At 44.6% G+C, this 27,777-nt stretch overlaps 1 protein-coding gene across 3 annotated transcripts in view; it reads right to left on the reverse strand.

The window, feature by feature from the left end:
* The window catches only part of Usp12 (ubiquitin specific peptidase 12), a 54,118-nt gene that overhangs the window by 20,213 nt on the left and 6,128 nt on the right, over positions 1-27,777 (reverse strand). For all 3 annotated transcript variants that reach the window (XM_040751374.1, XM_005083188.4, XM_040751373.1), the window contains exon 2: positions 4,809-4,889. In XM_040751374.1, coding sequence (XP_040607308.1) covers positions 4,809-4,889 — 81 coding nt within the window. The remainder of the gene's footprint in view (positions 1-4,808; positions 4,890-27,777) is intronic.

Here is a 27,777-nt window from a genome sequence, read left to right on the forward strand (position 1 = left end):
TACTCAACTTCTACTTTCTCCCTTCAGACAGCACGGGGACACTGTCTTACAGAGTGAACAGGTGGTTTCACAAAGACCTCCCTCTCCCTCTCCCTCTCTCTCTCCTTCTCCCTCTCCCTCTCCCTCTCGGAGGTAAATGGGGTCCTCCTGTGTTAAACTGAAAGCAAATACAGAATCTGTGTGGAGTTAGCCGCTAGGCAGAACCAGGCGTGGCCTGCAGTTCCAGAGAAAAAAAGCTCAAGCCTGGCCACAGCAAACCTCCTGTTCACATTCTCTTCTTCCAAGAGACTGAGCAAATAGAAACCCGCAGATCCACTAAGATTCGCACGTCTTTTAAAGAAATCTGAGAAAAAGATATGAAGGCCTTTGAGAACATGTAACTGGCCATCTTCACACCTGCTCGGCACACAGAGCCAAGCACTGGCTTCAGAAAGATGCTGTGAAATAAAGACTTCCCAGGATGGCTACTCAATAGTCTGCCTATCTCCCAACAAAGTGCACCTGCAGCACATACGCCACTAAGAATCATTTTTAATTAAAGTAGAATCTCTACCACAACCATGGAATCTAACAATCAGCACACTCTGGTGCTGGCAACTGAAAAGATACAACATCCATGATATGGACAATAATACCAAGCACTTGGATGCCCTTAACAGAGGAATTTGAGAACTTCCACAGAAATAAGATAAAAGCAAAATACATCACCTCATAGTTACATCAGAAAAGTTAAGACAAAGAAGACTCACTGTAAAACTACAAGCAGCAACGGTACAGGCTGAGAAACCAAAGGGCATCTGTAATATGTACATGCATAGAGAAGACTATGTTAGGCCCTATGTCAAGGTTACATTTGTTGCTGTGAAAACACCATGACCAAAAACAACTTGGGGAGGAAAGGGTTTATTTGGCTTATACTTCCACATCATAGTCCATCACTGAAGGAATTTGGAGCAAGAACCCAAACAGGGCAGGAACCTAGAGACAGGGGTTGCTGCGAGGTCATGGAGGGGGGCTGCCTATTGGCTTGCTTCTCATGGCTTGTTCAACTTGCTTTCTATAGAACCCAGGCCCCCAGTCCAGGGGTGCCCCGGCCACAATGGACTGGGTCCTCCCTCATCAATCACTAATTAAGAAAATGCCCTACAGGCTTGCCTACATCCTGATCTTACAACAATTCCTTAACTGAGGCTCCCTCCTCTCCAGGGACTTTAGCTTGTGTCAAGGTGACATAAAACTATCAGCACAGGCTCCCACTGTGTCAACACAGCCTCACCATCTTCTGAATACAGTGCAGCAGTTAACACGTACCCAGCCCCAAGCCCTGCTACTGGACAATGTTCTTTTCCTTAACGTTAATCAGTTCCATTAAGGAAAACTCAGTCAAAATTCTTTCTTGACAATAGGTTAATATTCAATCTTCATAATAATTAATAACCTTCTTCCTTTTGGGGGCAGGGGATTGAGACAAGTTCTCACTGCATAGTCCTGGCTGTCCTGAAACTCACTACAGACTAGAATGGCCTCAAATTCATAAAGATCCACCTGCCTCTGCCTCCAGACACTGGGATTGAAAGTGTGTGCCACCACTCCTGGCTTTAAAAACTCTTTAAGTTTTATTTTTATTTATGTGTCTGTGTGATATTTATTATGTGTATGCTGGTGCACCAACACTTAGAACAGGGAGTCAGATCCCCTGGAACTGGAGTTACAGGTGACCAAGAGCCAACTGACATGGATGTCAGGAGTCAAATGCTCCAGCCCCTAAAATACTTTTTAAAATTTATATTATTGTTTTTGTGTATGCAGGCCTGTGTGTGTATGGCTAGCAGCACCTTTATCCATTCAGCCATCTCCCTGACCACTACGAAAATTACCTTCTTCAAGCAGCCAGCCCTAGTTTAAGTGACCCAGCCTCTCTCCAAAGGTTGTTAATGAATCTTTCAGACACTGGTTGCTCACTCCCACCGGTACTCTACTGCCCTGTTCTCCCTGTGGGAGCCAACTCCCTTTCCCCACACCTGTCCAGCAGCTGACCACACCTGTCTCCTCAATTAGTGGGTAGACAGGACACCTGACAGCCTAGCTAGGATCCACAGGCTGTATTTCTTTGACCAGAAAAATCTCTGGCATCTCTGAGGTGTAACCTTCAAGCAGGCTGTGGCTGCCAGGTGAAGTGAGGCACAAGAATAAAATCAATTTACAAGAAAACAGACAGAACACCATCAGCTAATCCAGGCCATAACCCACTTTATTCTCTCTTCTCCACACCAGGCCTTGCTCTGAACACTCAGCTCAAACAGTCTAGGAAGGCAATCATAACTTTTAATACTTTTGGGGATTTTATTTATTTTTATTTTATGCGCATGGGTGCTTCGCCTGCACCCATCCATGTACCGCATCCATGCAGTGCCCAGGGATGCCAGAAGAGGGCGTATGATCTCCTGGGACTGCAGTTACAGATGGTTGTGAGCCACCATGTGCTGGGAAGCAAATCCAGCTCCCTCTACAAGAGCAGTCAGTGCTCTTAGCCTCATAGCCCTCTGTGTTAATTCCGCTCCACAGAAGCCTCACAATGGAATCTCTGAGCTCAACCTACTGAAGAGTGAGGATGTGAGGACCACATGGCCAGGCATACAAACATGGGAGGTCTCAGACATGCAGGAAGAAACAACCCTTTCCAGGCAGCTCTACTGAGCACACCCTTCACCATGAAGACGCTCTGAGAAGCCTGTTGACCCCGGTGAGCACCACAAATGCACAATACACAACCACCATCACAGCTCAGAACAATGCTTTGAAACAATTTAGTTAGTAAAATTTTTTGAACAGATTTTTAAACACTAGCTGGTCTTCCAGAGGTCCTGAGTTCAATTCCCAGCACCTACATGGTGGCTCACAACCATCTGTAACGAGATCTGGTGCCCTCTTCTGGCTTGCAGGGATGCATGCAGGCAGCAGTATACATAATAAATAAATCTTTTTTAAAACTGGTAGGCTAATTGAAATGTGGTTATCTCCTTGTATTACAAACAACAAAGTACTTGATTCCTACAGACAACTGCTTGCTTGTTGGTGGCCCTACTATTCATAACCCAAAAATGACTCCCATAAGGCAGGTCTGCTAGCAATTCTTCCAATATATTCTTTTTGTAAAAGCAATTAAGTCTGGAAACGCAGCTAGTTACAGGCTGATGGAAAGAACAAACATGTCTCTCCTTCAAACAAAACCCTAAGTGTCTTCTCTCCTCCCCCAGCCCCCTTGCAGTTCAGAAGCATAGAATGCAGGGCCTTGAGCATGCTGCAAAGGACTCTACCACCCAGCTACATCCCACCCCTCCAGCGTTTCCAAAACAGCTCCAAGGATGCAGTATTGTTTGCAGTGCTGCCTGCTTGACACCTGAGTTACAGGAACAAGAAAAATTACTTCAAATACTCATCTCTGAGTCACCACCCCCAAGGTCAACACTGGTCTGTTTAGCTGGAGTTTTATACAGACTTAATCACATACACTGAGAGACAGAAACTCATGCTTTAGGGAAGGACAGTTGTACACCAAGTGTGGGTGTTTGTCTCAAGAGCGTTGAGCCAATCTTGGTATTTAAGGGATACCTATGAGTAAGCAGTGTGAGAATTCTAAAAATAAACAAGTGGCAAGCTAACAAGAGAAGCAGAGAGAGCTGAAAACTAAAAGCTGGACAGAAAAGGTTAAAGCACAGAAGAGGGTGAAAAGTGTAAATCTCAGAGAAGAGCCACTAGAGTCTAAGCAAGACTCACAGCCACCGGAGCCCTCGGATCCCAAAGCCCCTCAGAAGTGGCAAGGTTTTTTGTTTTTTTGGTTTTACAAGACGGGGTTTCTCTGTATTGTTTTGGAGGCTGTCAGTCCAGCCCAGCCTCCAACTCACAGAGATCCGTCTGCCTCTGCCTCCCGAGTGCTGGGATTAAAGGAGTACGCCACCACCGCCCGGCAAGTGGCAAGGTTTGTAGAAAAAATGGGACATGAAAGCTACAAGCTGTATTTCCTTCCATCCAATTAATTCAATGGTCTCTTCCCATCAGATCCTCCTATTCATCCTGACCTGACTGCTACGTAACTTCAAGAGAAGCATAATCACTGTTCAAAATTACACCAGCTAAGGGTTTTGGATATCCCTTAGAGGAAAAAGAAGTCACACCTCCAAATTAACCAGCTGAAGACAATACAATTCCATGAAGTTCTATAGATAGAGCAGCCGCCCTTCCAGGTGGGACTGCAGAGTTTCATGTTGGATTTTAGATTTTATACTTTCACTATCAAATGTATTTTTATGTACTTAGCTACCACCAAGACCAAAATGTCCATGAGAGTGAGAACTAGGAAAACAATATCAAGGGTTTGTTTTTTGTTTTTGTTTTAAATTTGTTGAGTTTCAGTTGTGTAAATAAACACATCTGGTTAAACTCCAGGGTTCTCACGGGCTTTAAGGACAGACACACAGCGGCTGTGCTTGCGGGAGGCATCTGCGTGGCTGCAGTGACGCCTGAACACGTCTGCTAGACTCAAACAGGAACAAGCCATCATTCGTCTAGGTATAAGTCAAACTTGGGCTATGAGGAAATTTTTGCCAGAATTGGGAAAATTAAGCCGACAATTTAGAAACTGTCCTGAGAGGCTTAAAACCTCAGGCAGCTTTACCTCCTTTCAACTACAGGAAAATTTAAACCCTAAATACACGGTCCCAGCATGGAGTCTAAGAGCACAAATGAATGGGTGTTCTTTAATGAAAGACTGATGAAGATCACTCATCCAGTGTACCTTCGATACTTACATTGACTAATCCAAAATAGTGCTCGTTGACCGGAAACTGTTCTGGACCAATCTCTTTCTCTAATGCCGAGGCATTGGCGCCCTGTAAAATGAAAGCCACAAATCTCAGGATTTACAGTATTTCTATAACGTCCAATCATATAGGCATCCTTTATCACAGCAAATCAACACTAATATAAAAAACAAAGAGTGACAGTTGAAGACGGGCAGCTTTTAACCAGGTAACTAAATACTAGTTTACAGAAACTAGTCAGGAAGTCCACTCCTAGCACACCTCTTCTTCCTTCCTAAGCAATCAAAGAAAATCGATGACTTGTAACACCACACACACACACAGCAATCGCCCTGGAGCTGAAATTCTATGGAAGGCAGGATCTCAGAGTACAGGGCCAGCCAGCACATGCAAAGGGACTCCTAAAGGATGGGAGAACCATATGTGAAATGCGGCCCAGGACTTGACCAGTATCTATAACCCACTGTCCTAGAGGAAGACCCAGAAGTGACAGCCAGATGCCCAAGGAGTGAGCAGCATCAGGCAAAGGAACTCCAACAAGGAGACCCTTCCGGGATCACAAATACTAAAAAGAATGGAACCAGAATCCAACAGATGAGCATTCACTCCCTCCCATACACATCTTTCCTCCTTTGCTCAACACCCAACGTCAGCGTGGTGGGCCGCTGCCCTGCTCTGTTCTTGTCCTGCCCACTGCCTCCTCCCTAACTCTCTGCTTTTATCTCTACTCTTCAACTTTCTTCTCCCAGAGAACACAAGCTGGCCTGGTTGCTGGGTCCCAATGTCCCAGCCTCCTGAGAGCTGAGATTCATCTGATCATAACATTATCTTTAAATAATTTATTTTTACCATTTTTAATTGTGTGTATGTGTGTTGATTGTGAGTATTTATGGTTGTGAGTGCAGGTGCTCTTAGAAGTCAGGTGCCCCTCGTTCTTCCTCTTTCTTTTCAGTCTACTTTGGCCAAGATATAATCCAGTTCTACAGGAAGACACCAAGGAAAGGTGCCTGACTTGTCCTTGTTGTTGGGAGAACAGGAAGAGGAAACAAATCTCTTCCAACAATTCATAGCCACAAGCTAACCCTCATGAAAACCTGTGGCTCTAATCTGTTGGTCTGTGCAATTTAACAACAGCAGCAAACCTATGTAGGACACATAGTTCAACAAACCCCTAAATGAACAGTGTCTCCCTACCCCACAAATGACAAGATTACCTGTTGGAAGGTGGAGTCCTTGTGGAAGGTGGAGTCAATTCACCCACAGAGAAGTTCTAACAAAAAAAAAACTAGGAAATTTGACTTCAGAGTCAAAAGTTACTAACACAGGATAGGACTCATAAAGAGTAAGAGGCAACAACACAGAGCATGAGAGGTCACAAAGCTACAAGGAGCAGAAGTGGCCGGAGTGACAAGAGAGAAAGGTCAACAGCTGCCAACAAAGAGCAGCCCCTGGGCATGAGCCCGAGACCCCAAAGGTCAACCGGGTTCTTGGGGGGGGGGGCATTCCCAGCATTACAATAACACCCATGTGTCTAAGAACCAAGGAAGGTTGGTATTGTGTCACAGCTTTAATCCATTTCTTGTCAACATGTGCCCAACTAAAACTCAAGTTTTATTAAAAACAGAAATGTTTTACAAAAAAGATCCCACCAAAGGATGAATCCACTATATAAGGACTATAGAAACCAGGCTTCCTCAGAGTACCACCAAACTGTGAAGCCTGCGCCACAACATTAAGTGATGACTGGATGTTTCTCCACATGGACCTGGGTTTCCTGAGGTTTTCCATCCATAGTAGGTATGTCAACTCATGGCACTTTGTTAACACATAGACAGTACCATGCAGGACAGTCCACTGAAGACTAAAGTCCAGAACAAAAGACAGGGAGGAGCCAGCATCACAACTTGATATAGCTCTTACAAATCTTAAGGTATTGGAGTACATTAGGTATAAATAATTAAAGTATATAGATATTAAGAACTTGCAGGCCACAAGTGCCAAGTTTGCCTCTCTCAACTACCCAGCAGGACAAATTCTTGTAAGATGAGGACTTGCCATGTAGAAAGACCATCAAAGAGTAACACTGAAGCTGCAGAGACACCTGGGCCTGTCACTCTGACAGTAATAATAGGCTAAATATTGCTGGCAAAGCAAGGGTACCATTTGACGGTTTCCTCACTGACAGGGAAATACAACCAACAAGTCTTCCTCAACCTTTATGAGAAATACAGAATCACATGAAAGCAAGTTGATACCCTGTAATGTTTTCATACAAATAATTAATTTACTTTAGAATAAACATTATATGCTTAGAAATTAGAAATCTCCTGTCTCTAACATCCACATCCAAGGCCAGATGTATGTGTAAGTGGGGGTGTCTATGAGGACATGTTAGTTTGAAAAGTTAATTATGAACAACGTGAAGTTTATACGAGAAGGTAACGTACTTCAGTGAGAATAAATCAAATGTACAAAATGCAAACTTGCTATGGAGAAAGTGTAAATATACACTATTGTGCTGGACACAACACAGCTTTGGTAAACTCTTCATTCTCAGTCTTCTTGTTTAATATGCGAGAACTCAGTAAACGTTTCTCACTTTCATGTTTCAATCTTATTCAAATCCAGCATTTTTGTTGCAAGTTACACACTGAACAGGGTCAGCTCTGGTCGGTCAGTGCACTGGAGACAACAGTCAAAGCAGGTAGAAGCTGCTGTGGGGTGACAAGCTAAGACAGCTTCTGCAGTCAAGAGCCATGAAGCTGGGAGAGACTGGAGTGAGGGAGAACAACGCTCGAACCTCACACCTGTCTCGGGATGTCCTAAAGATCCACCAAGGTCAACAAATCAGTCACATTCATGCCCTGAGCCGAGAAGCACCAGAGAAAGAGCCCAGCAGAAGGGCAGCAACAGAGAATATTCTTCTATCCTAACTACACGAAAAGGCTGACAAGTAAGCAACTCAGAATCTGCACAACTTCCACCATCTCATCTTGCTCGGGGAATTTGATTCTTGAAGTAAAAGCCATATACATACACCTTCAACAAGCACTCAGGAGGCGAGGCCCTATGAGTTCAAAGCCACTGGGGCCTACATAGAATCCTAGGCAAGCCAAGAATGCACAGGGGAGACCCTGTTTAAAAAAAAAAGTGCTGGGCATAATGGCACACACCTTTAGTCCCAGCACTTGGAGGCAGAGGCAGGGAGATCTCTGGCCTACATAGTGAGTTCCAGGTCAGCCACAGCTGTATAGTGAGACCCTGTCTCAGCCATGGGGGGGGGGGGGTGAGAGCGGTTACGGGGTGGGGGTTGGGGGGGAGGGGGAACAAATAAATAAAAAGCAAAAGAAAACAAACAAAACCTGTGCTCTGACACTGACTATCCCAGTCGTGAGGACAGGAGCCTGTGCTCTGGTGCATTTCGAGTGCACATGAGCCAGGCCAGGCTTTCCCTACAGCTTCATGGTTGGGAAATGAAGGCCCAGCCATACAGCCCACAAGCAGGCCCGCAGTGGCTGGCTGAATGTCAGCTGCCCATCCTGAGGTTGTACTCCTGACCTAGTTCTCACATGAACCACAACATCACCTGGAATAGATAACCATGTGATCCCCATTTTCTCCCCAGCAAGGAAGGGATCAGATCTACAGCACGCTCTGCAAGCACACAGAATCCTAAATGGCATTACAGTGCAGACACAGCTCAAGTCTGAACTTTAAGCCCCACATTTACAAAGCCACAAAACAGAGTAAAGAATTTCTTTGAAAACACTGTGAGGGAAGACCGTGCCCAGTGTCCCAGTAGGCATCATGGAGAATACAAGCACAATCTCAAGATGAGGACATGGCTGGCACAAAGCAAATTCCAGGTAAAACATACAGTACAACTTATAGCACAAACTGGAGCAAAGACTACCACGTCAGCAAGCCTTATTGTCTCCGGGAGATCAAACACTGTACAAGCCATCACCAAGCTCTGTAACGACAATCTATGCCTGCTACTGTCACCAAGGACTTATGAAAGGTAGTTACATGCAGGAGAAAGCTGCCTGTTTTCCCATGGGGGGGTACACACATATCACCCCCCAAAAACCTCCAGCCCCAGAGGGAAGACTTCCTGCAAGTCTTCCAAGTGTTTAAGAGTGGATTTCTTGTCAGGGTACTGGAAGTGCTCTGCTTTCTCTTCTATCCACTGTCACAGCAGTACATGGAACGCTGGACATGCAAATCCCATCAGCTGACTCAGAAAACCTTCATCTGTGACTAAATGGTTGCAAATTTAAATTTACTCCTAAGCCTCCATACATGTTTCCATTCTCATCCAACAGTAGAATACACACCACCACATAGTGTAAGAAAGGAGCAACAAGTGACATTTGGCTCTTTTTGTATTTCATTAATAAAATGAACAACAAAAACAACAAGCATATAATATTAACCCCTAAACCCAAAAGAGCTCCCGGAAATTCAACGTTCCCATCAAATGTGTGCTGAAGGTGCAACCTTTCAACCTGGTGACTCAGAATCTCAAAGGAAAGTTTACCTATACAACTCATGGCTAAGTAACTGAGATTCCCCTTCAATCCTCTAAGGCAGCAAAAAAAATGGAATCATGAAAGGCTGGCCACATGATACCTAACCCTCCCCCTCCTGCTCTCTCAAACTCATGGCCATATATATGCATAAATACATAAAGATAACTTGCTTAGTCCATATAATGTTACTTGTGTGTAAACCATTTCAGGGCTGATCAAATGGTACTGGATAACCAATTAGGGGCTCATTCCTGAGAAGACAATGTCTCCTCCTCTCAACAGTCATTAGTTTTCTATCCCCTTTTGTCTAGAGGTGAAGCCCCGTGAGATGTTCATGTCAGCATATCTACTGATTAGGTGTACTAGCTTTGATCTTGTTTAGGCAGCCATATTGTCAAAGCTTCCACGTCATTTCTCACAGCAAGAATTCCTGATCCTCTGGCTCTTACAATCTTTCCATACCTTCCCCCCCCCAGTTTTTTGAGACAGGGTTTCTCTCTGGCTTTGGAGGCTGTCCTGGAACTAGCTCTTGTAGACCAGGTTGGTCTCAAACTCACAGAGATCCACCTGCCTCTGCCTCCCGAGTGCTGGGATTAAAGGTGTGCGCCGCCGCCGCCGCCGCCGCCGCCGCCGCCACCACCACCACCACCGCCACCCCGCCCATACGTTCTTTAGTGTCGGTCCTTAAACCTTAGTTGCAAGAACTGTGTTGCAGATGGGGCTATGTACTCCTTGATCAGCTTTCTCTGGATTTTGACCAGTTGTGGGTTTTTTTAATGTCTCTACCTATTGTAAAGGAAGGTTCTTTGATGAGGATTTAGAGCTACATTTATCTGTGGTATAAGGGGTAAGTACTTAGAATGCCGTTAGGAATTATGTTGATTTAGTAAGGTAGAGATGGGTTCATGACCTCACCAGCCACAAATAGGTAGTTAGCTACATTTAGTTCCCTCCTATTGAGCAGGCCTTTAAGTCCAATTATACAGCTGCTGGTTGCCCCCAAGATATATATTCCATTACTGCACCCTGCCATGATGGACACTGTTGTGGTTCAAAGGCATAACAGGCTGCGTCCCTCCCTTGGAAGTTTGCATAGCATCTTCCAGTATTATGAAAGCTTGTCTTCAAGGAGGAGGAGTCTCAGGTCAGACCCTGATCACATCCTCCAAGTTCTACGTCTAAAGTGAGACTGGTCACACAGGTCTATTTAGTCTAAACTCACTGAGATATAAGCTTAGGTGACGTTTCCATTGTTAAGTCAGTATGGTTATAAAGTTTTAGAATATGGATCTACATCACTGGTTTCTACTTAATTGGGGTGGCTCACTTACAGTTTCAGAGGTTCGGTCCATTATCATTATGGCAGGGAGCATGTAGGCAGACATGATGCTGGCTACATCTTGATCAGAGAGCAACAGGAAATCCACTCAGACACTGAGCAGTCTTCTGAGCATAGGAAAATCTCAAAATCTGCCCCTACAGTAACACACTTCCTCCAACAAGGTCATACCCACTCCAAGAAAGCCACACCTCCTAATAGTACCATTCCCTGAGATTATGGGGGCCAATTACATTCAAACTACCACAATCACCAAGTACATTAAACATGTATTTCATGCTTATTATGCCTATAAGCATAATGATCATCTATAATAGAATAACTACTATTTACTAGAAATCTATGGGGAGTGCAGAGGTGGTTGAGCAATTCAGAGTGCTTACTGCTCTTGCAGAGGATCCAGGTTCTGGTCCCAGCACCCACTTTAGGTGGCTTACTGTCTAAAACTCCAGTTCTAGGAGCCAGTTGTTGGTGACGCACGCCTTTAATCCCAGCACTCGGGAGGCAGAGGCAGGCGGATCTCTGTGAGTTCGAGACCAGCCTGGACTACCAAGCGAGTTCCAGGACAGCCTCCAAAGCCACAGAGAAACCCTGTCTCGAAAAACCAAAAAAAAAAAAAAAAAAAAAAAAAAAGAATAAAAGGTCATTGTTGGTGGGCCCTTACTTCCTGGATGATGGGACTCAAGGTTGCTTTTGGCCACTGTGTTTTGTCACAGCAATAGAAATCTAAGAAAGACACATTTCAAAGATGGCAGAATCAAGCGTAGGTAGTCAAAGAGCAAGGAAGCAAGAGGTAGACTTTCAACACAGCAACACCACACAGCTTTACTACAGAAACTACAGCGAGTTCTGGGCTCCTTTAAAAGTCTGCTCACCATACTATTAAATGCCTGTTAAGCTGGATCTGGATTTAACAAGATGTAATAAAGAAGGCCAGCTTCTGTACAAACTACCGACTCCTTTCTTTGCAGGAGCTCCAAACTGTCTACCTAGCCTCTAACAATCTGCTTCTATCTGGGCAGGGCAGAGCAAAGTATCCCCACAATGCAACACACATTTGATTCTTTTAGTTTGCTCAGATTCTTTAGAAATTTATCTCTATTTTTTAAAGTTTATTTTATGTCCATTGGTGTTTTGCCTACAAGTTTGTCTGTGTGAGAGTGTCAGATCCTCTGCAACTGAAGTTATAGACTGTGAGTGCCATGTGGGTGCTGGGAATTAAACCCAGGTCCTGTGGAAGAGCAGCCAGTGCTCAACCGCTGAGCCATTTTTCCAGCCCTAAAAATGTATGTGTACAGCCGGGCGTTGGTGGCGCATGCCTTTAATCCCAGCACTCAGGAGGCAGAGGCAGGCGGATCTCTGTGAGTTCGAGACCAGCCTGGACTACCAAGCGAGTTCCAGGACAGCCTCCAAAGCCACAGAGAAACCCTGTCTCGAAAAAAAAAAAAAGTTTAACCGGGCATTGATGGCACACACCTTTAATACCAGCACTCGGAAGGCAGAGGCAGAGGAAGGCAGATCTCTGTGAGTTCGAGGCCAGCCTGGTCTACAGAGAGAATTCCAGGACAGCCTCCAAAACAATACAGAGAAACCCTGTCTCAAAAAACCAACCAAAAAAAAAAAAAAAACCCTCCAGTTCCAGTTCTCCACAAGCACTGCACATACCCACATGAAGGCAGGCAGGCAGACACACACACAATTTTAAAAACAAACATTTCAAAAAGAAAGAATCTACACCTAACACTTTCTATACATCACCTTCTTTTTAGAACGTAATCCTCAAAACCACCTCTTTAAGATCCTAATCTTATACATAGCAAAACTGGTATTCTTTTAGTTAAGCTCTAAGAAATGTATTAATTATACTCCTTTTCACTATGTAATAAAAATTCTTTTCATATAACAAATCCAGACATTTTAACTTGAAATGCAACTACTCACATTTCAAAATGTTCATTTGTTCTAAGAAAGGCAGTGGGTAACTATCCAGCCAAAACAATAAAGTATTGCTGACTTTCAGAAACGCCACAAGAAGTCTTCTAAAACAATCTCTAATACTAATACGATTTGAAGTTATGATGAACTCACAGGAGGAGGGAGGGGCACATACCCAGAAAGTGTTCTAAGTACCATTCTCCACTGCAAGGTACTACAGAGCGCAAGGCCTGGGGTGGCCCAGGGGAGAGGGGTTTACAAGAGAAATGCAGAACAGCACAATGCACAAAAGGCCTGTTCGAAGCCTGCTGGTTATGAGGGCAATTTGAGCCTTCATCATCCTTCATCACGGACCACAGTCTATACAGGCAAGGTACATGAGCAAATGAACAATGGGAGCCCTCTTTCCTAAAAGGAACTGCTAAACACAGAAAGCCCTAAATCTAATAAGTAAAATCTGGTGAGGAACAATATATCTACCTTCATCTCAAAAGTATCTCCCTAGAAATTAATTACAAAGTAAAACACAGTAGTAACTTCACAGTGGAAAAACCTGATGAACCAGTATTCCCACTTGGGAAAAAAATGTATAACCCGAATGTAATCATGAAGCAACATCAGCCAAAACCAACTAAGGAACAGCAGGCAGAATGACTGACTTGCTCTGCACATGAAGTCAAGGTCAAATGAGACCAAAGCTGCTGGCAATGGCTATGAAAAAGACATTATCAAATGGTCCAGAGAAGTTGAGTATACGCACACACATAATATTTGCAAAACAGATTTAACAAAATGTAAATAAGCAGTAACATAAATAGAAGACGTCTGGGAAGTTCTCATACTACACTTGCAACTTTTCTAAAACTTCAGATTAGATTAACAGTTGCCACAGTGAAGGAGCCTCCATTCACAAAACCTGGAAAAACTGTGACTCAAAAATGACCAGGGCAGTCTTGTGGGATGGCACAGTCCCAATTCCACTCTCCTCCTTCCATCCTGACTGGCAGACGTCTTCCATGAGGAGCCTCGTCTAAAGTGAATGCAGCTGAAGGACAGCTCCTGCGCTCTAAGAGCGAAAACTCAAGTCCCCAGTTTCCAGTCTTACTGTGGGCAACTGGTGTGCACTTTCAGCTCACAAATGCTGTGGCTGAGTTTCCCTTTATCAGTCTGCACACTGGAGTAAATCAGGTTTATAGCTGGCTGTTATTCACTAACCAGTTACTGTGTTTCTTCTCTCCATGGAACACGGTGCTGGCAAAGTCCCTGGCTAACTCAAAGGGAAGATGCTTATGTTTCCATCTGGATGTGGCATTCTCATTTTGCCCCACAATGAGTCACCGAGCATTCTTCCCAGAGTGTCGGGCCTCTGCTCCTACTTCCACTTCACAAGAAATCAAAGGGTAAAGAAGAAAGTTAGACCACAGGAAACACTCAAACCCAGAGTTCTCAGTGTGACAACCAGTCTGCCTGCTCAGCAGTCGCGGAGGAAAAAGAAGAGGGTGAACTACGTTACAGGAGGTAAGAAGCAGAGATGTGGGCTGTGGAGATGTGACCTGCAGGGACGGTTCAGTTAGTTAGTGGTTACCAAACAATCATGAGGGCTGAGTTAAAAGTCACAGAATCCACATGTAAAACTAAAATTAAAGCCTAGCTGGTGGTGTACACCCTTAACCCAGCAAGGGGGGAAGGTATGTGTGTGCAGAGGCCAGTCTGTCTACACAGCAAGCCCCAGGACACCGGGACTGGAAAAAGACTCAAAAACAGACAAATAAAATAAAGATGCAGCGTGGTGGAGTGATTGAGAGTGGGGAGGGGGGCACTGACAGTCTACTTCTTGTTGAGCTCCACATCAGTAAAAGGCTCTGTCAAAACAAAAAGTGGATGGTACCTGGTGAATTACAGCAGAGGTTGTCCTCTACACACGCACGCACACACGAGCTATATGGTCATGAAGCAGGACATGGGGACAGTTGGCCCTGGATAGTCTGGAGATCCTCTCATCTGGAAAGTTGGTGGCAGTGGCAGCTACTCCACGGGTCAAGGTCCCTGTGCTTGCTGACCTCGAGTTTATGACAAAACTGGTGCAGGGACGCCTCCGCCATCTTGAGCTCCAGAAGTCACTTAAAAGCACACAATTGCCACTGCCTGCACATTAACCTCTGGCCCCTTCTCTGTGGAAGTGCCTCTTCTGCTTCCCAACAATCTATCTGTGGGCTTCAAGCCTCCTCCTCTGCAGGACCAACCTCAGGTTCACGGTACTTACAGTAAACACACCCTGCAATTGCCTCCCTTCCCATGGCTGATCTCCCAGTCCTCAACGGATTCTTTCCATCAAACCACAGCAATGAATACAGGGCCAAAGAACTGACTTTAAATACTTTCTACAGAAAAAAAACTAAGCTCCAAGAAAAGAGTCTCTGAGAATCAACTGGTCAGGTGATGGCCTCCTGCGTGGTCATTTTCTTCCACAGTTTGCTGTTCCTGATGGGGTAGCTTTTCAAAAGGTAAGGAAAATTAATAACCTCACCACAAACCAGCTCCCCTAGAGCTTACTCTACATTACTAGGCTGAGTTCACTTAGACTCTGCTCATCACTGTGAAACATGATCTCAGATTTAGTTCTACGGCAATACCTTATTTGTCACTAAGGGCTAGCTACCCCAAAGTACTTTCTAGCAACAATCACTTTTGGTTTTTTTGTTTGTTTGTTTTTTGTTTTTTGAGACAGAGTTTCTCTGTATTGTTTTGGAGGTTGTCCTGAAACTCACTCTGTAGACCAGGCTGGCCTCGAACTCACAGAGATCCACCTGCCTCTGCCTCCCAAGTGCTGGGATTAAAGGTGTGTGCCACCAATGCCCGGCGCAACAATCATTTTTTAACACTAATTTTTTTGTTATAATAGGGAAACAATAAAAACATGTTAGATGACTACAGGGGAAAAAATATAACAGCAAAAAATACTTAAGAGTGCTGGGGTGCTGGAGAGATGCTCTCGGAGGAATCCAGTTTGGGTCACAGCACTCTCATGTCAGTTCACAACTGCATGTAATTCCCATTTTACTACAACGCCCTCTTATGGCCTCCTTAGATACTGCGTACACACAGTTCACTTACATGTAGACAAAAGACTCAGAGACAGAAAATAACTCTAAAACATTAAGTGACAGTAAGAGTGGCAAGCTGAGCACATTAGCAATGCCAACACGTGGAAGCTCAGGAAAGAAAATTGTGAGCTTGAAGCCAGCCCGAAGGGCAAGACTGTCCCCAAAACAAAACATCAGTAACAGAATTAGAGCTAAGTAAGAAAACACACCCGACAGTGGTGGCCCAAGCCTTCGAGATTCCAGCCCTCAGGAGGCAGAAGCAGGAGGATAATCTATGAGTTCAAGGCCAGCCTGGTGTACAGAGGGAGTTCCAGGACAGCCTCCAAAGTTACACAGAGAAACCCTGTCTCGGAGGAAAAAAGGAAAGAAAGAAAAGAAAAAGAAAGCGTTCAACTAAGAAGGAAGTGCTCATTAGGGCTCCCAGCTTGACTTTAGTGAGAAAGGGAAGGCAGTAGCAGCCTGAGGCAGCTGGTCACACTGCACCCACAGTCAAGATGCAAAGATGAATGCTCTAGCCACACTCAGGCTGGATCACCCCACCTGAGTTAAATCTCTCGGGAAATCGTCTGAACAGGCATAGCCCTCACAGACTCATGTATACGAATACTTGGCCACAGGGAGCGGCACTATTAGGTGTCACCTTGTTGGAGGAAGTGTGTCACTGTGGGGGTGGATTTTGAGGTCTCATATACTTCTGCCTTCGGATCAAGACATAAAACTCAGAGCTCCTTCTCCAGCACCAAGTCTGCCTGCATACTTCTACATCCCGCCATGATAATGGACTGACCCTCTGAAACTGCAAGCCAGCCCAATTATATGTTTTCCTTTATAAGAACTGCTGTAGTCATGGTGTCCCTTCACAGCAATAGAACACTAAGACATCCTCTCAAAGACATGCCCAAAAAGGAAGACAAACACTTAGGTAACTGAAAGCAAGACTTAAAGGCAGATGCTATTTCACTAACATTAGAATAGGTGACACTCTATAAACTAAAGGTGGAGGTTATCCGACTATAGCATATAACAATCCCAGGCTGGGGTGATGACTCAGCAGGTAAGAGGGCTTGTCGTGCAAGTATGAGAACCTGAGTACAGATCTCTAGCACCCACATAATAGGCGTTCAAGGCCTATGTGTGTCTGTAACCCCAGCACCAGGGAGAACTGAGGCAGGAGGATCACTGAGCTTTGCTTCCCAGGCAGTCCAGCAGAAAAATAGTAGTTGCAAGTTCACCAAGAGACCCTGTCTCAATAGAGTACAGAGAGTGATGGAACAGGACACCTGACATTCTCTTCTGACCTCCACACAGCATACACACTGTACACACGCATATGCAGTATACACACATGCAAGAAAACACAATCCCACACCAGGCACAACTTTAGGCCTGTCCTCTAGGGCTGAGGCAGAGGACTGAGAGCTTCAGTTAGCCTCAGTTACAGAGGCAAAGGAGAAACTGGGGGAGAAGGGGGAACCAGACACAAACAGAAACCAGTGTACAAAAATGCCCAGGACAAATCTCCAACAAAGTACTAGCATACTGAAAGAATTATCCCAAGAATGCAAAAGTTGCTTAACTGCCTAAGATTCATTCATTAACACCGCTTATTAACTGATTTCTTTTTTTGTTTGTTTGTTTTTTTGTTTTTTGTTTCTGGAAACAGGGTTTCTCTGTAGCTTTGGAGGCTGTCCTGGAACTCACTCTGTAGATCAGGCTGGCCTCGAACTCACCACCTGTCTCTGCCTCCTGGGTGCTGGGATTAAAGGTGTGTGCCACCAATGCCTGGCCCTAACTGAATTTTTAAAATAAAATCATGTGTTCATTTCAGTAGACACAACAAGGAAAATAATCAAACAAGCCCTACAGAACAGAACATGTTCCCAACCTGATAATGAGACCCTTCATCTGGAAGTGTTTGCATGCACACATGAAGACATGACTGTGATCCCCAGAGCCCAATAAAAAAAGACGGGGGGGGGGGGGGCTGGAGAGATGGCTCAGTAGCGAAGATCACTGGCTGCTCTTCCAGAGGTCCTGAGTTCAATTCCCAGCAACCACATGGTGGCTCACCACCATCTCTAGTGGGAGCTTATGCCCTCTTCTGGCATAGAGGTGTACATGGAGAAAGAACACTCACATAAATAAAAATAAATCAATCTTCAAAAAAAAAAAAAAGGCCAAGGGTGGTGACATGTCTGTAATCCCAGTACCAAAGAGCAAACAGACAGATTCCTGAGCCACCAACCTTGTTTTTTGAGTTTCTCACTGGCCTGGGGCTTGCCAACTGGGCTAGGTTGGCTCTTGATAGACACCTGGAGGCCATACATACACTGCTGCACAGCAAGCTTGAGAGGTCTAGCCAGAGCAAAGGGAAAGGATGAGCATCCAGATGTGAAAGGAAGTACATCTGTCTCTGTCTACACACATGACCTCACTGCAAGTTCCTTAAAGAAACCACTACAAGAGTTGCTGGAGCCGGGCGCTGGTAGCACACGCATTTAATCCCAGCACTTGGGAGGCAGAGGCAGGCAGATCTCTGTGAACTACAAGAGCTAGTTCCAGGACAGCCTCCAAAAGCCACAGAGAAACCCTGTCTCGAAAAAAAAAAAAGAGTTGCTGGAATAAACAATTTCAGATAGGCTGGACCCAAGACATAAAACCACTCATTTCTATATGTTTGCATTCAATAATCTCAAAACGAATTAAGATCACAATTCCACCAAAACCATCCCAGCACACAAGAATCATGCAAAAAAGTCATCTGTACTCTCCAAACTCTTAAAAGTTACTCAAAGAAATGAAAGGACATCGAAAGGAACAGAAGAAAACTACTCCACTCACTGATGCAAAACCCTGCTAAAATGACAAGAGTCTACAAATTAACAGATTCCATATCATCCCTACCAGAATTCTAGCTGTTTAGACACCGACAAGCTGGTTCTAAAACCCAGGCAGAATTATATGAGACCCAGAACAGTCAAAACAAGCAAGGGAAACAAAGTTTGAGAACTCCTATTTCCTTATTACAACCTCAACACTAAGCACCCATAATCAAAGCAGTGTGACACTAAGGGAAGGTCACATGGGCAGGTCAATGCACCAGAGCTGAGGCCTCAGCTGGAGTGGAGGTGCACACCTGTCACCCAGCACCTCTAATAATAGGTTGAGGATACTCTTGGCACTGCCAAGGTCCCAGAAATAAACCCACATATTCATACATCTCTGCTTATTTTGTTTTCAGCAAGGGTGCTAATTGCTAAACCTATTTGATGAGAAATAACCTGCCCCTCCCCTGTGCTTTGTGTGTGTGTCTGTGTGTGTCTGTGTGTGTGTGTGCTGCGTCCGTGCGTGCGTGTGTGTGGTGGGAGAAAGTGAATGCCACCATGCATATGTAGAGGCAAGGACAACTTTGGGGAGCTCTTTCCTTACACCTTTACAAGGATTTCAGGGATGGATTTCCGCCCCCAGGCTTGAATGGCAAACACCTTTCGCTGCTGGTCCTTCTCATGGGTCCTGACCCAGCAATTTTTAAGCTGATGCCCAAGAGAATGGAAAATGTTTACCACATACAAACTTCTGCTGTCCTGACTTCATAGCTGCATCCACCCACCAAAGGACATAAACAACTCAAACCCATCAATGAGCAAACATAAAATAAAATATGGGACCTAAATATAGAATACACACCCATTAAAAGTGACAAAATTGGGACTACAGAGACGGCTCAGCAGTTAAGAGCACTGCCTGCTCTCCCAGAGGACCTGGGTTCAATTCCCAGCACCCACATGGCAGCTTACAACTGTCTGTCTAACTCTTGTTCCAGGGAATCTGACACCCTTAAACAGACACACATGTAGGCCAAACACCAATGTACATAAAAGAAAATACATTTTTTAAAGGGACAAAATACTGTTACACTTTATAACACGATGAATCCTGAAAATGATGCAGGTGCAAAGAGCCAGTCACAGCACACACATAAAGAAATATGCACAGGGGCAGTTGCCTGGGCTAGAAGGGAAGAGTGGGAAAGGAAGGCGTGGAAGGACTGCTGCTAAAGGAAATGTCTTTCTTTTTTGGTTTTTCGAGACAGGATTTCACTGCATTGTTTTGGAGGCTGTCCTGGAACTCACTCTGTAGACCAGGCTGGCCTCAAACTCACAGAGATCTGCCTGCCTCTGCCTCCTGAATGCTGGGATTAAAGGCGTGAGCCACCAACACCCAGCGGAAATGACTGTCAATATGCTCAACAGTCGAACTGTATCCCGTAAAAGACAAACTGCAGGGTGTGTAAATTGTACCTGAATGTTATGAGGTTTGAGCCTGGTGACACAGGCTTGTAATCCCAGCTAGTGGAGGCTGAGGCAGGGGTTGAGGCAGCCTTGCCAACTCAATCAGACCCTTCTAAAGTACAACAGGAAGAAGGCTGGAGTGGGCCTTGGCGCTTATGCTTGTGATCCTAACTTGGATGGTGGACACAGAAGGTCATCCCTAGAGGCACATACACTTTTGGCCATCATGGACTACAAGAGCCTGTCTTTAACAATGGATAAATCCCTGCCCCCAAAGAAGGTAGGAGGTGTAACGCTGTGGGAGAGTGCCTGTACAGGGAAGGAAGAAGGAACTGGGTTTGTGGGATTCAATACCTCATAAGCAGAAAGGAGCTGTTTTAACAAAGACTATGGGCACCGACTGTCCAATGTTCACCTCGGTACTACATCCAATGTATTTAAAGCTTACTGTGTCAAACTCAAATCCAGTTTTAGTCTTCAATATAAATTTAGTCGTGTACACAAGAGGGATATAGGTACAGATGCACACAATTATATATAAAGTGACACAAAGTTCCATAAATTCTAATGATGGACTTCAAAAATGGGAGTGACAAGAGAAGACCCCTTGCTTTGAAACAGTGAAAGGCGTCTACCGTACACCAGTTTGTACAGCTACAGACTGTAATCTGCCCCTCCCAAACTCTCAAGAAGCATCCATTCATCACCACTGTTCTCTGCTGGATGAAACTCACACTCACTGCACTTCATCTCCCAGCACAACTACATCTGCTTTTGTCCTTATCCAATTCAGACACAAATATTTACTGTCTTCTTCTCTCGGCTCCTTAATATCTTCCCCTACACTCTGCTGAATTTCTTCTAGACTTACAATGAAAATTAGAAAAATGAGGTTGCTAACTGTCCATATTTTTGCCTCAACCCAGACTAGTTTTACTGAAATTCCAAATCTAATCGTGACTGAAGGCAAAGACGTAATTATATCACTAGGCCCAAGATAAATGATAAACGGGTGTTTATTGGGGAACAATTACATAGAAAAATACAAAGAACCTCTGAAGCGTTTCCCTGCTCTTCCTACCAGATCCGCTGACCCACGAGAATGAGTACACAAAGGAAAGCCATGCCTCAAGCTCCTCTCTTTCCGTTTCTGTCCACCTGAAACCACCATTACAGATCCACAGACAAGGTGCCCACACTTGACAGTTTTTTTTTTTTTTTTTTTGGTTTTACGAGACGGGGTTTCTCTGTATTATTTTGGAGGCTGTCGGTCCAGCCCAGCCTTGAACTCACAGAGATCCACCTGCCTCTGCCTCCCGAGTGCTGGGATTAAAGGCGTGGGCCACCACCGCCTGGCTTGGACAGTTCTTTTTTAATAAAATAACTACTTATTTTATTGATCAACATTTTTTTCTTTTTTTTTAAGACTTAGTTATTATGTATACTGTGTTCTGTCTGCATGTTTGCCTGCAGGCCAGAAGAGGGCACCAGATCTCGTTACAGGTGGTTGTGAGTCACCATGTGACGGCTGGGAATTGAACTCAGCACCTCTAGAAGAGCAACCTCTGAGCCAACTCTCCAGCCCATCTTGGCAGTTCTTAACAGCTGACAATATACCTTGAAAATCTTCTGATGGTACCTTTAACCATTCAAACCCATCTCCTTCCCCACAGCAATCTCTGAGCCTTTCACCTCACCACCTCAAGCAAGGCAATAACAGCTCAGGTGCCTTCTGCCCTGCAGTCCACATATGCAGGGTTTGTTCAGTCTTCTCTCTAGCCTCAGGGTAGGTTTTAATAAGAACCACCCATAATTCGTTTGATAGGAAGTTTATAAACTGGCCAAGAAAATGGAGGAAATGAGAGGGCATGAGAGGGAGCACCTCCTGCTGGCTGGAACCATTGCAAGACTGAGAGCCATGCTCACAGTAAGCACTCCCTTGACCTTCCTGACCCTCATCCCTCTTGCTAACTCCTGGTCTACACTCTTATAACTCTTAAGATGAACCTCCAGCCATCTTATAGCCCCAGTCAAAGGCACATTCCTTAAGTTAAGAACAAGCATATTAGTCGGGCAGTGAGTTCGAGACCAGCCTGGTCTACAGAAAGTTCCAGGACAGGCTCCAAAGCAATACAGAGAAATCCTGTCTTTAAAAAAAGCATATTGACTGGGTGATGGTGGTGCATGCCCTTAGTCCCAGCACTTGGGAGGCAGAGGCCAGCCTGGTCTACAGAGCAAGTTCCAGTAAGCTAGGACTGTTACACAGAGAAACCCTGTCTCCAAAAATGAAAATAAAGAATAAGCATATCAAAATGTTCAAAATGTTTCAGGTTTACTTTTATTTTCTATGTATGAGTATTTTGTTACATGTATGTATGTATGCCTAGTACCCACTGAGGCCAGGAAAAGGCTCTGGATCCCCTGGAACTGGAATTACACGGGCAATTACAAGATGCCACGGGAGTCCTAGGAACCAAATCCTGCCTTCTGCAGGAGCAGCCAGCGTTCTGACCCACACTCAGCCATTCTCCAATCCCTATGAAATGATCTTTCAAATCCTTTGGATAGTATAACCTCCAAAGCCACAAACATAAATACATTTAAACGTGACTTTCTCTTCCCTTAACACATGTATTCAGTCTGTATCAAATATTCTTAATTCCAACTCTCTGTTCACAATGATTTGTCCTATAATCCTTTTATTCAGTGTAAATCAATAATCCCAGCTTCTGGGCTAGAGAAATGGCTAAGTGGCTCACCACCTACACAGGATACCTCCAACCCCAGGGGACAAATGAAACACCCTCTTCAGGCCTCTGCTGGCACTCGCACACATTCAGACACATACACATAAATAAAAATAAAATCTTTAACTAAAAAAAAAAATCCCAGGCATTGGTGGCACACGCCTTTAATCCCAGCACTGGGGGGGGGGGGGGGCAGAGGCAGGCGGATCTCTGTGAGTTTGAGGCCAGCCTGGTCTACAGAGCAAGTTCCAGGACAGCCTCCAAAACAATACATAGAAACCCTGTCTCAAAAAAAAAAATCCCAGCTTCAGCTGGACAGTGGCAGCATATAAACCTTTAACTCCAGTACCTAGGATGCAGAGGCAGGGAATCTCTGTGAGTTCGGAGCCAACCTGGTCTACAGAGTGAGTTCCAGGACAGCCTGGACTACAAAGAGAAACCCTGTCTTGAAGAAAGGGGGGGGGGGAAAATCCCAGCTTCAGCAGAGCAGAGGAATGGGGCCAGAGTGCCTATGGAGCTCTGTGTCAGCACAGGACTGTGTCTCCTGCTGCCCTACTCAGATGTAGCCAGACCACGTAGTGCAGGTAATATCCACTCCATCCATTTTCATGACCTCTCATGCTACAGATCCTGTATTTACTTAGTAAGTTAGGAAGGTCCTGAAGGCTCCACTCAGTAAAGACTGTTCTGCTGCAACTGTGTGTGGTATCAGACCTCAAGTAAACACTCTCGTTTGCTACGTTTGTAAAGAACAGATGTAGCCCCATCCTATAGTCCTCAGTACACAGACTATGGCAACAGAAAAGAAACCAAGCCCCCCTTCCATGTCCATGTTCTAATCCCCAGAGCATGGAAACACAATGCTTTACAGAGCAAGGGGGAAATTAAGGTTGCATAAGAGCTTAAGGTTGCTAAAATCAAATGGCCTTGGTTTGGAGATTATCCTGGATTATCCAGATAGACACCGCCCATCCGGTGTAGTAAGGTCTAAATGAGTGACAGGAAGTCGGTATCTGGAGGATGTAAAAGTGACCAGACACTGCTGACCTTAAGACACAGGGAGGCTGAGGCCAAGGAACAAGGGCAGTCTACTAGACAGAGAAGACAAAGAAAACATGCAATCCCCAGACCCAGGCAAAGAACCAGGAGCATATGGAAACAAATGCACTCTGGTATTCTTAAAACATGAAAATTAAAGTCCACAGTTAGCTCACCTTTCTTCTGAATCACACTTTGAGAATTTGGTGGCTTTTTTAAACAAATAGGTTTAATAAATATATGACCTCAAAAATGTTTGTTTTGAAAATAGAAATGTGCTGGATGTGGTGGCCCAACGCCTTTAATTCCAACACTTGGGGACAGGCAGGTGAATTGCTATAATGAGGCTTAGCCTGGTCTACATAAGGAGTTCTAGGACAGTGAGTAGTATGTAGAGACCTTGTTTACAAAACAAAAATAAAGAAAAGAAAAGAAAAGAAAAGAAACACTTGGCAATGTGCATAGTCTAATGGTCTTAGAGTTCACTATAACCTTTTTGGAGCCTGTGTGCTCCTTCACTGTCGTATCACATATCAGATTAGTGTGGAAAGTGTTCAACTTTTCTTAAAACTATTTCACATTATTTCACCCATAAAAATATGGAGCACATCACAAACTTGTGTTGTATCTTCACCCAGGGACCATGTTCATCCTCATAAAGCAAACAAAACAACAAATCCTTGCAATGTCAGCAAAGGAAAAAACAAAAGCAAAACACTGGGGCTGGAGAGATGGCTCAATGGTTACAAACACTTGCTGCTCTTCTAAAGGACCGTGTTCAGTTCCTGGCACCCATACAGTCCACGACGTTTTGTAATTCTAGTTTCAGGGGGATTCAACACTCTCTTCTGACCCTTATGGGTACTGCATACGTGTAGTGCACAAATGCTCAAACACTTATTTTAAAAGTCTAGAAAAGCCGGGTGGTGGTAGAACATGCCTTTAATCCCAGCACTTGGGAGGCAGAAGAAGCAGGCAGATCTCTGTGAGTTGGAGGCCAACCTGGTCTACAAGAGCTAATTCCAGGACAGGCTCCAAAGCAATACAGAGAAACCCTGCCTCAAAAAAAAAAGTCTAGAAAAAAGAAAATGCCTTCCAAGTCCTAGAAGACAGATGATGATAGGCTAAAATCATCCCACAAAGCAGAAGGATGTCCACTTTACAGTCTCCAGTTCTCAGCACATTTTCTACTCCACAGAAGTGTGGTGGCACAGATCTTTAACACCAGCACTCAGGAGGCAGAGGCAGGAGAACCTCTGTGAGTTCAAGGCCAGCCTGGACTACAGAACAAGTTCCAGGACAGCCAGGGCTGTTACACAGAGAAACCCTGCTTTGAAAAACAAACAAAACAAAACAGTTTAATAGTATAGGGAATTTGCTGACATCACACATTAACTGTTCCTGGACTGGAGATGTAGTTCAGTTAGTAAAATGCTTGCTTAACATTGATGACAAAGTCCTGGGTTTGATTCCCAGTGCCACAGAAACCCAGCAGGGTATCCTAGCCTGTAGTTCTAGCACCCAAGAGGTAGACACAAGAGGATCAGAAGTTCAGAACATCTCCAGCAAAATGGCTCAGTGAGTTAACACACTTGCCACCAAGCCTAACAACCTAACTTGAATGCCCAGGACCTAGGAGAACCAAATCTGAAAAGCTGTCCTCTGACCTCCACATGTGCATTATGACATGTGTGTGTCTATGCACACAAATGCATAAACTTACATCTGAAAGGGTGCCCTCTGAGGCCCACATGTATACTGTGACATGTGTCTATGAACACAAATAAACTTCATTTAATAAAAAGAAAAGAAAAGGAAAAGTGGGTGGTGGTGATAATGCCCTTAACCCCAGAAATTGGGAGATAGAGGCAGGTGGATCTCTGTGAGTTTGAGGCCAGCCTGGTCTACAGAGTGAGTTCCAGACTGCAGACCAGAACTCCAAAGCTACAGAGAAACTCTGTCTCAGGGAGAAAAAAAAAAATGGTCATCCTCAGCTAGTTATACTAAATTCCAGATCAACTCAGGATACTTGAGAACCCACTTTAAAAATAAGAGGTCAATGGTTCTTTTCTATCAGTCAAAGAACCAAGCCACAGTACCATACTCTAAATTAAAAAGTGGTTAGCACCTCAGACGGTCAGTCTCATACTGCACCATCAGCAGTCTGTTTTTTTTCCTAAGGCAGGGTCTCAATATGTGGCCCAAATTGTCCTCTTGCAAAAGCTCATGATCCTCCTGCCTCAGTCTCAGGCCCCACACGCCACTTCACTCTTGACAGTCTTCTGTGGGAAGCAAAGCCTTGATGGTTTTCTTCCAAAACAAATGCTTGACACATCACTCCTACCTCCTTCTACACAAATCCTATGCACATTACACAATCAACTATGCTAATTCTATTCATATTAAACAATCAGATCTTTCAATTATTCCCACAACACTGATTCTGAATACACAAATGAGGAGCCCATATTTACATCAAGTATTTAATTATGTTTCTTCCAATACCTTGAGGTAACATACATGTATTTAAATAATCTTCAACCCAAGACCTGTCTACAACAGGTGCAACACAAATCCGCTCCTGAGTTTACTAACAGGAGGATGTGCCAGAGACACAGCCTGAGTTTACTAACAGGAGGACATGCCGGAGGAGGTCCAAGGCTGACTGATAACGACAAGGGTAGTGTTCAATAAAGTAAGGGCTGGCTGTTGCTGGGTGGCAGAGCATACACTTAGCATGAGCTTAGCATGTACAAAATACTGGGTTCAACCCTCACATGGTGAGAAGTAAACATCAGTTTGTTTCCTTACAGTTGCTCCTAAGCTGTCTGAACCTCTAAAACGGTCTGGGATGCCACGGATCAGACAGCCACTGCTGTTCCCAGATAAAACAGAATAGTTACTATATACTATTCAAAACAGAAGATGATCAGTTTCACTCAGCTTTAATGTTATAATTTAAATTAAATATAAGCAAGTACTTCCTCAAAGGCATCTGCCACCAATAAACCAATGACAGACTGATTAATTCAGACTCTGGTGAGTGTTTGCTGGGTTACAAGGTTCACCAGGGCACCGGAAGGAAGGAAGCAGGACAAGTATGAGCTGTGTGCCAGGTACCACAGCCCTCTCGGAGTGGCCCTTTGTCCTAGCCGGAGAAGCTATTGTCTAAAGACATGCTCACGGTTAGGAAATAAAAGCAGACCCTCAAATAAGGGAACCAGTTGGGTGTCAAAATTGAGCGAACCAGGTGTGGGGGGGTGCACACCTGAGCGCCTGCATTCCAGCTCTCGGGAGCTGAGGCACAGCGCTCACCAGCTAGGAGCCACCCCAGGCTACACACCAAGACCCTATCTCAAAGACCAGAACAAACAAAAAAGTGTCAAGGATGTAACTTGGAGTGCATGCCTACCACACACAAGATCGGGAGTTCAAAAGCCAGGATGTGGGGGGGGGCAGTAAACAGTTCTGTGGCTTCGTCTGTGGGTGATTAAAGTACTGCAGCCACTCATCTACATCAGGAGAAAGAAAAGATGTGTGTCCAAAGCCACAGAGAAACCCTGTCTCGGAAAAAAAAAAAAAAAAAGATGTGTGTGTACCCTTGGCTGGGATTCTGCAGAAATTCCATAGCACTAGTAGGAAAATAAAACATGATTACAAGCTCCCAAAGTGAGCATATCTCATCAACACTCACTCTCAAGGGACCAGGGCTCTCAATTTCAGATCTAAAAGGAACAATGCAACACTTATCAAAAATTTTCTAATTTTGGGGCAGCAAGATGGCCGCCTGATAAGTGGAGGTGCTTGTCATCCAGCCTGACAATCAAGTTCAATTCCCAGAACCCACCTATGTATGAGGGGAAAACAATGCTCTGGGCCCACATGCTCACCAGGGCACACAAACTAACACACTCATCATGTACACACAAACAGTAATTTTTTTAATGAAAAGAAATGTCTGACTCAATCC

The sequence above is a fragment of the Mesocricetus auratus genome, unplaced genomic scaffold (assembly GCF_017639785.1).
Source record: "Mesocricetus auratus isolate SY011 unplaced genomic scaffold, BCM_Maur_2.0 Super-Scaffold_100008, whole genome shotgun sequence".
NCBI lineage: Eukaryota > Metazoa > Chordata > Mammalia > Rodentia > Cricetidae > Mesocricetus > Mesocricetus auratus.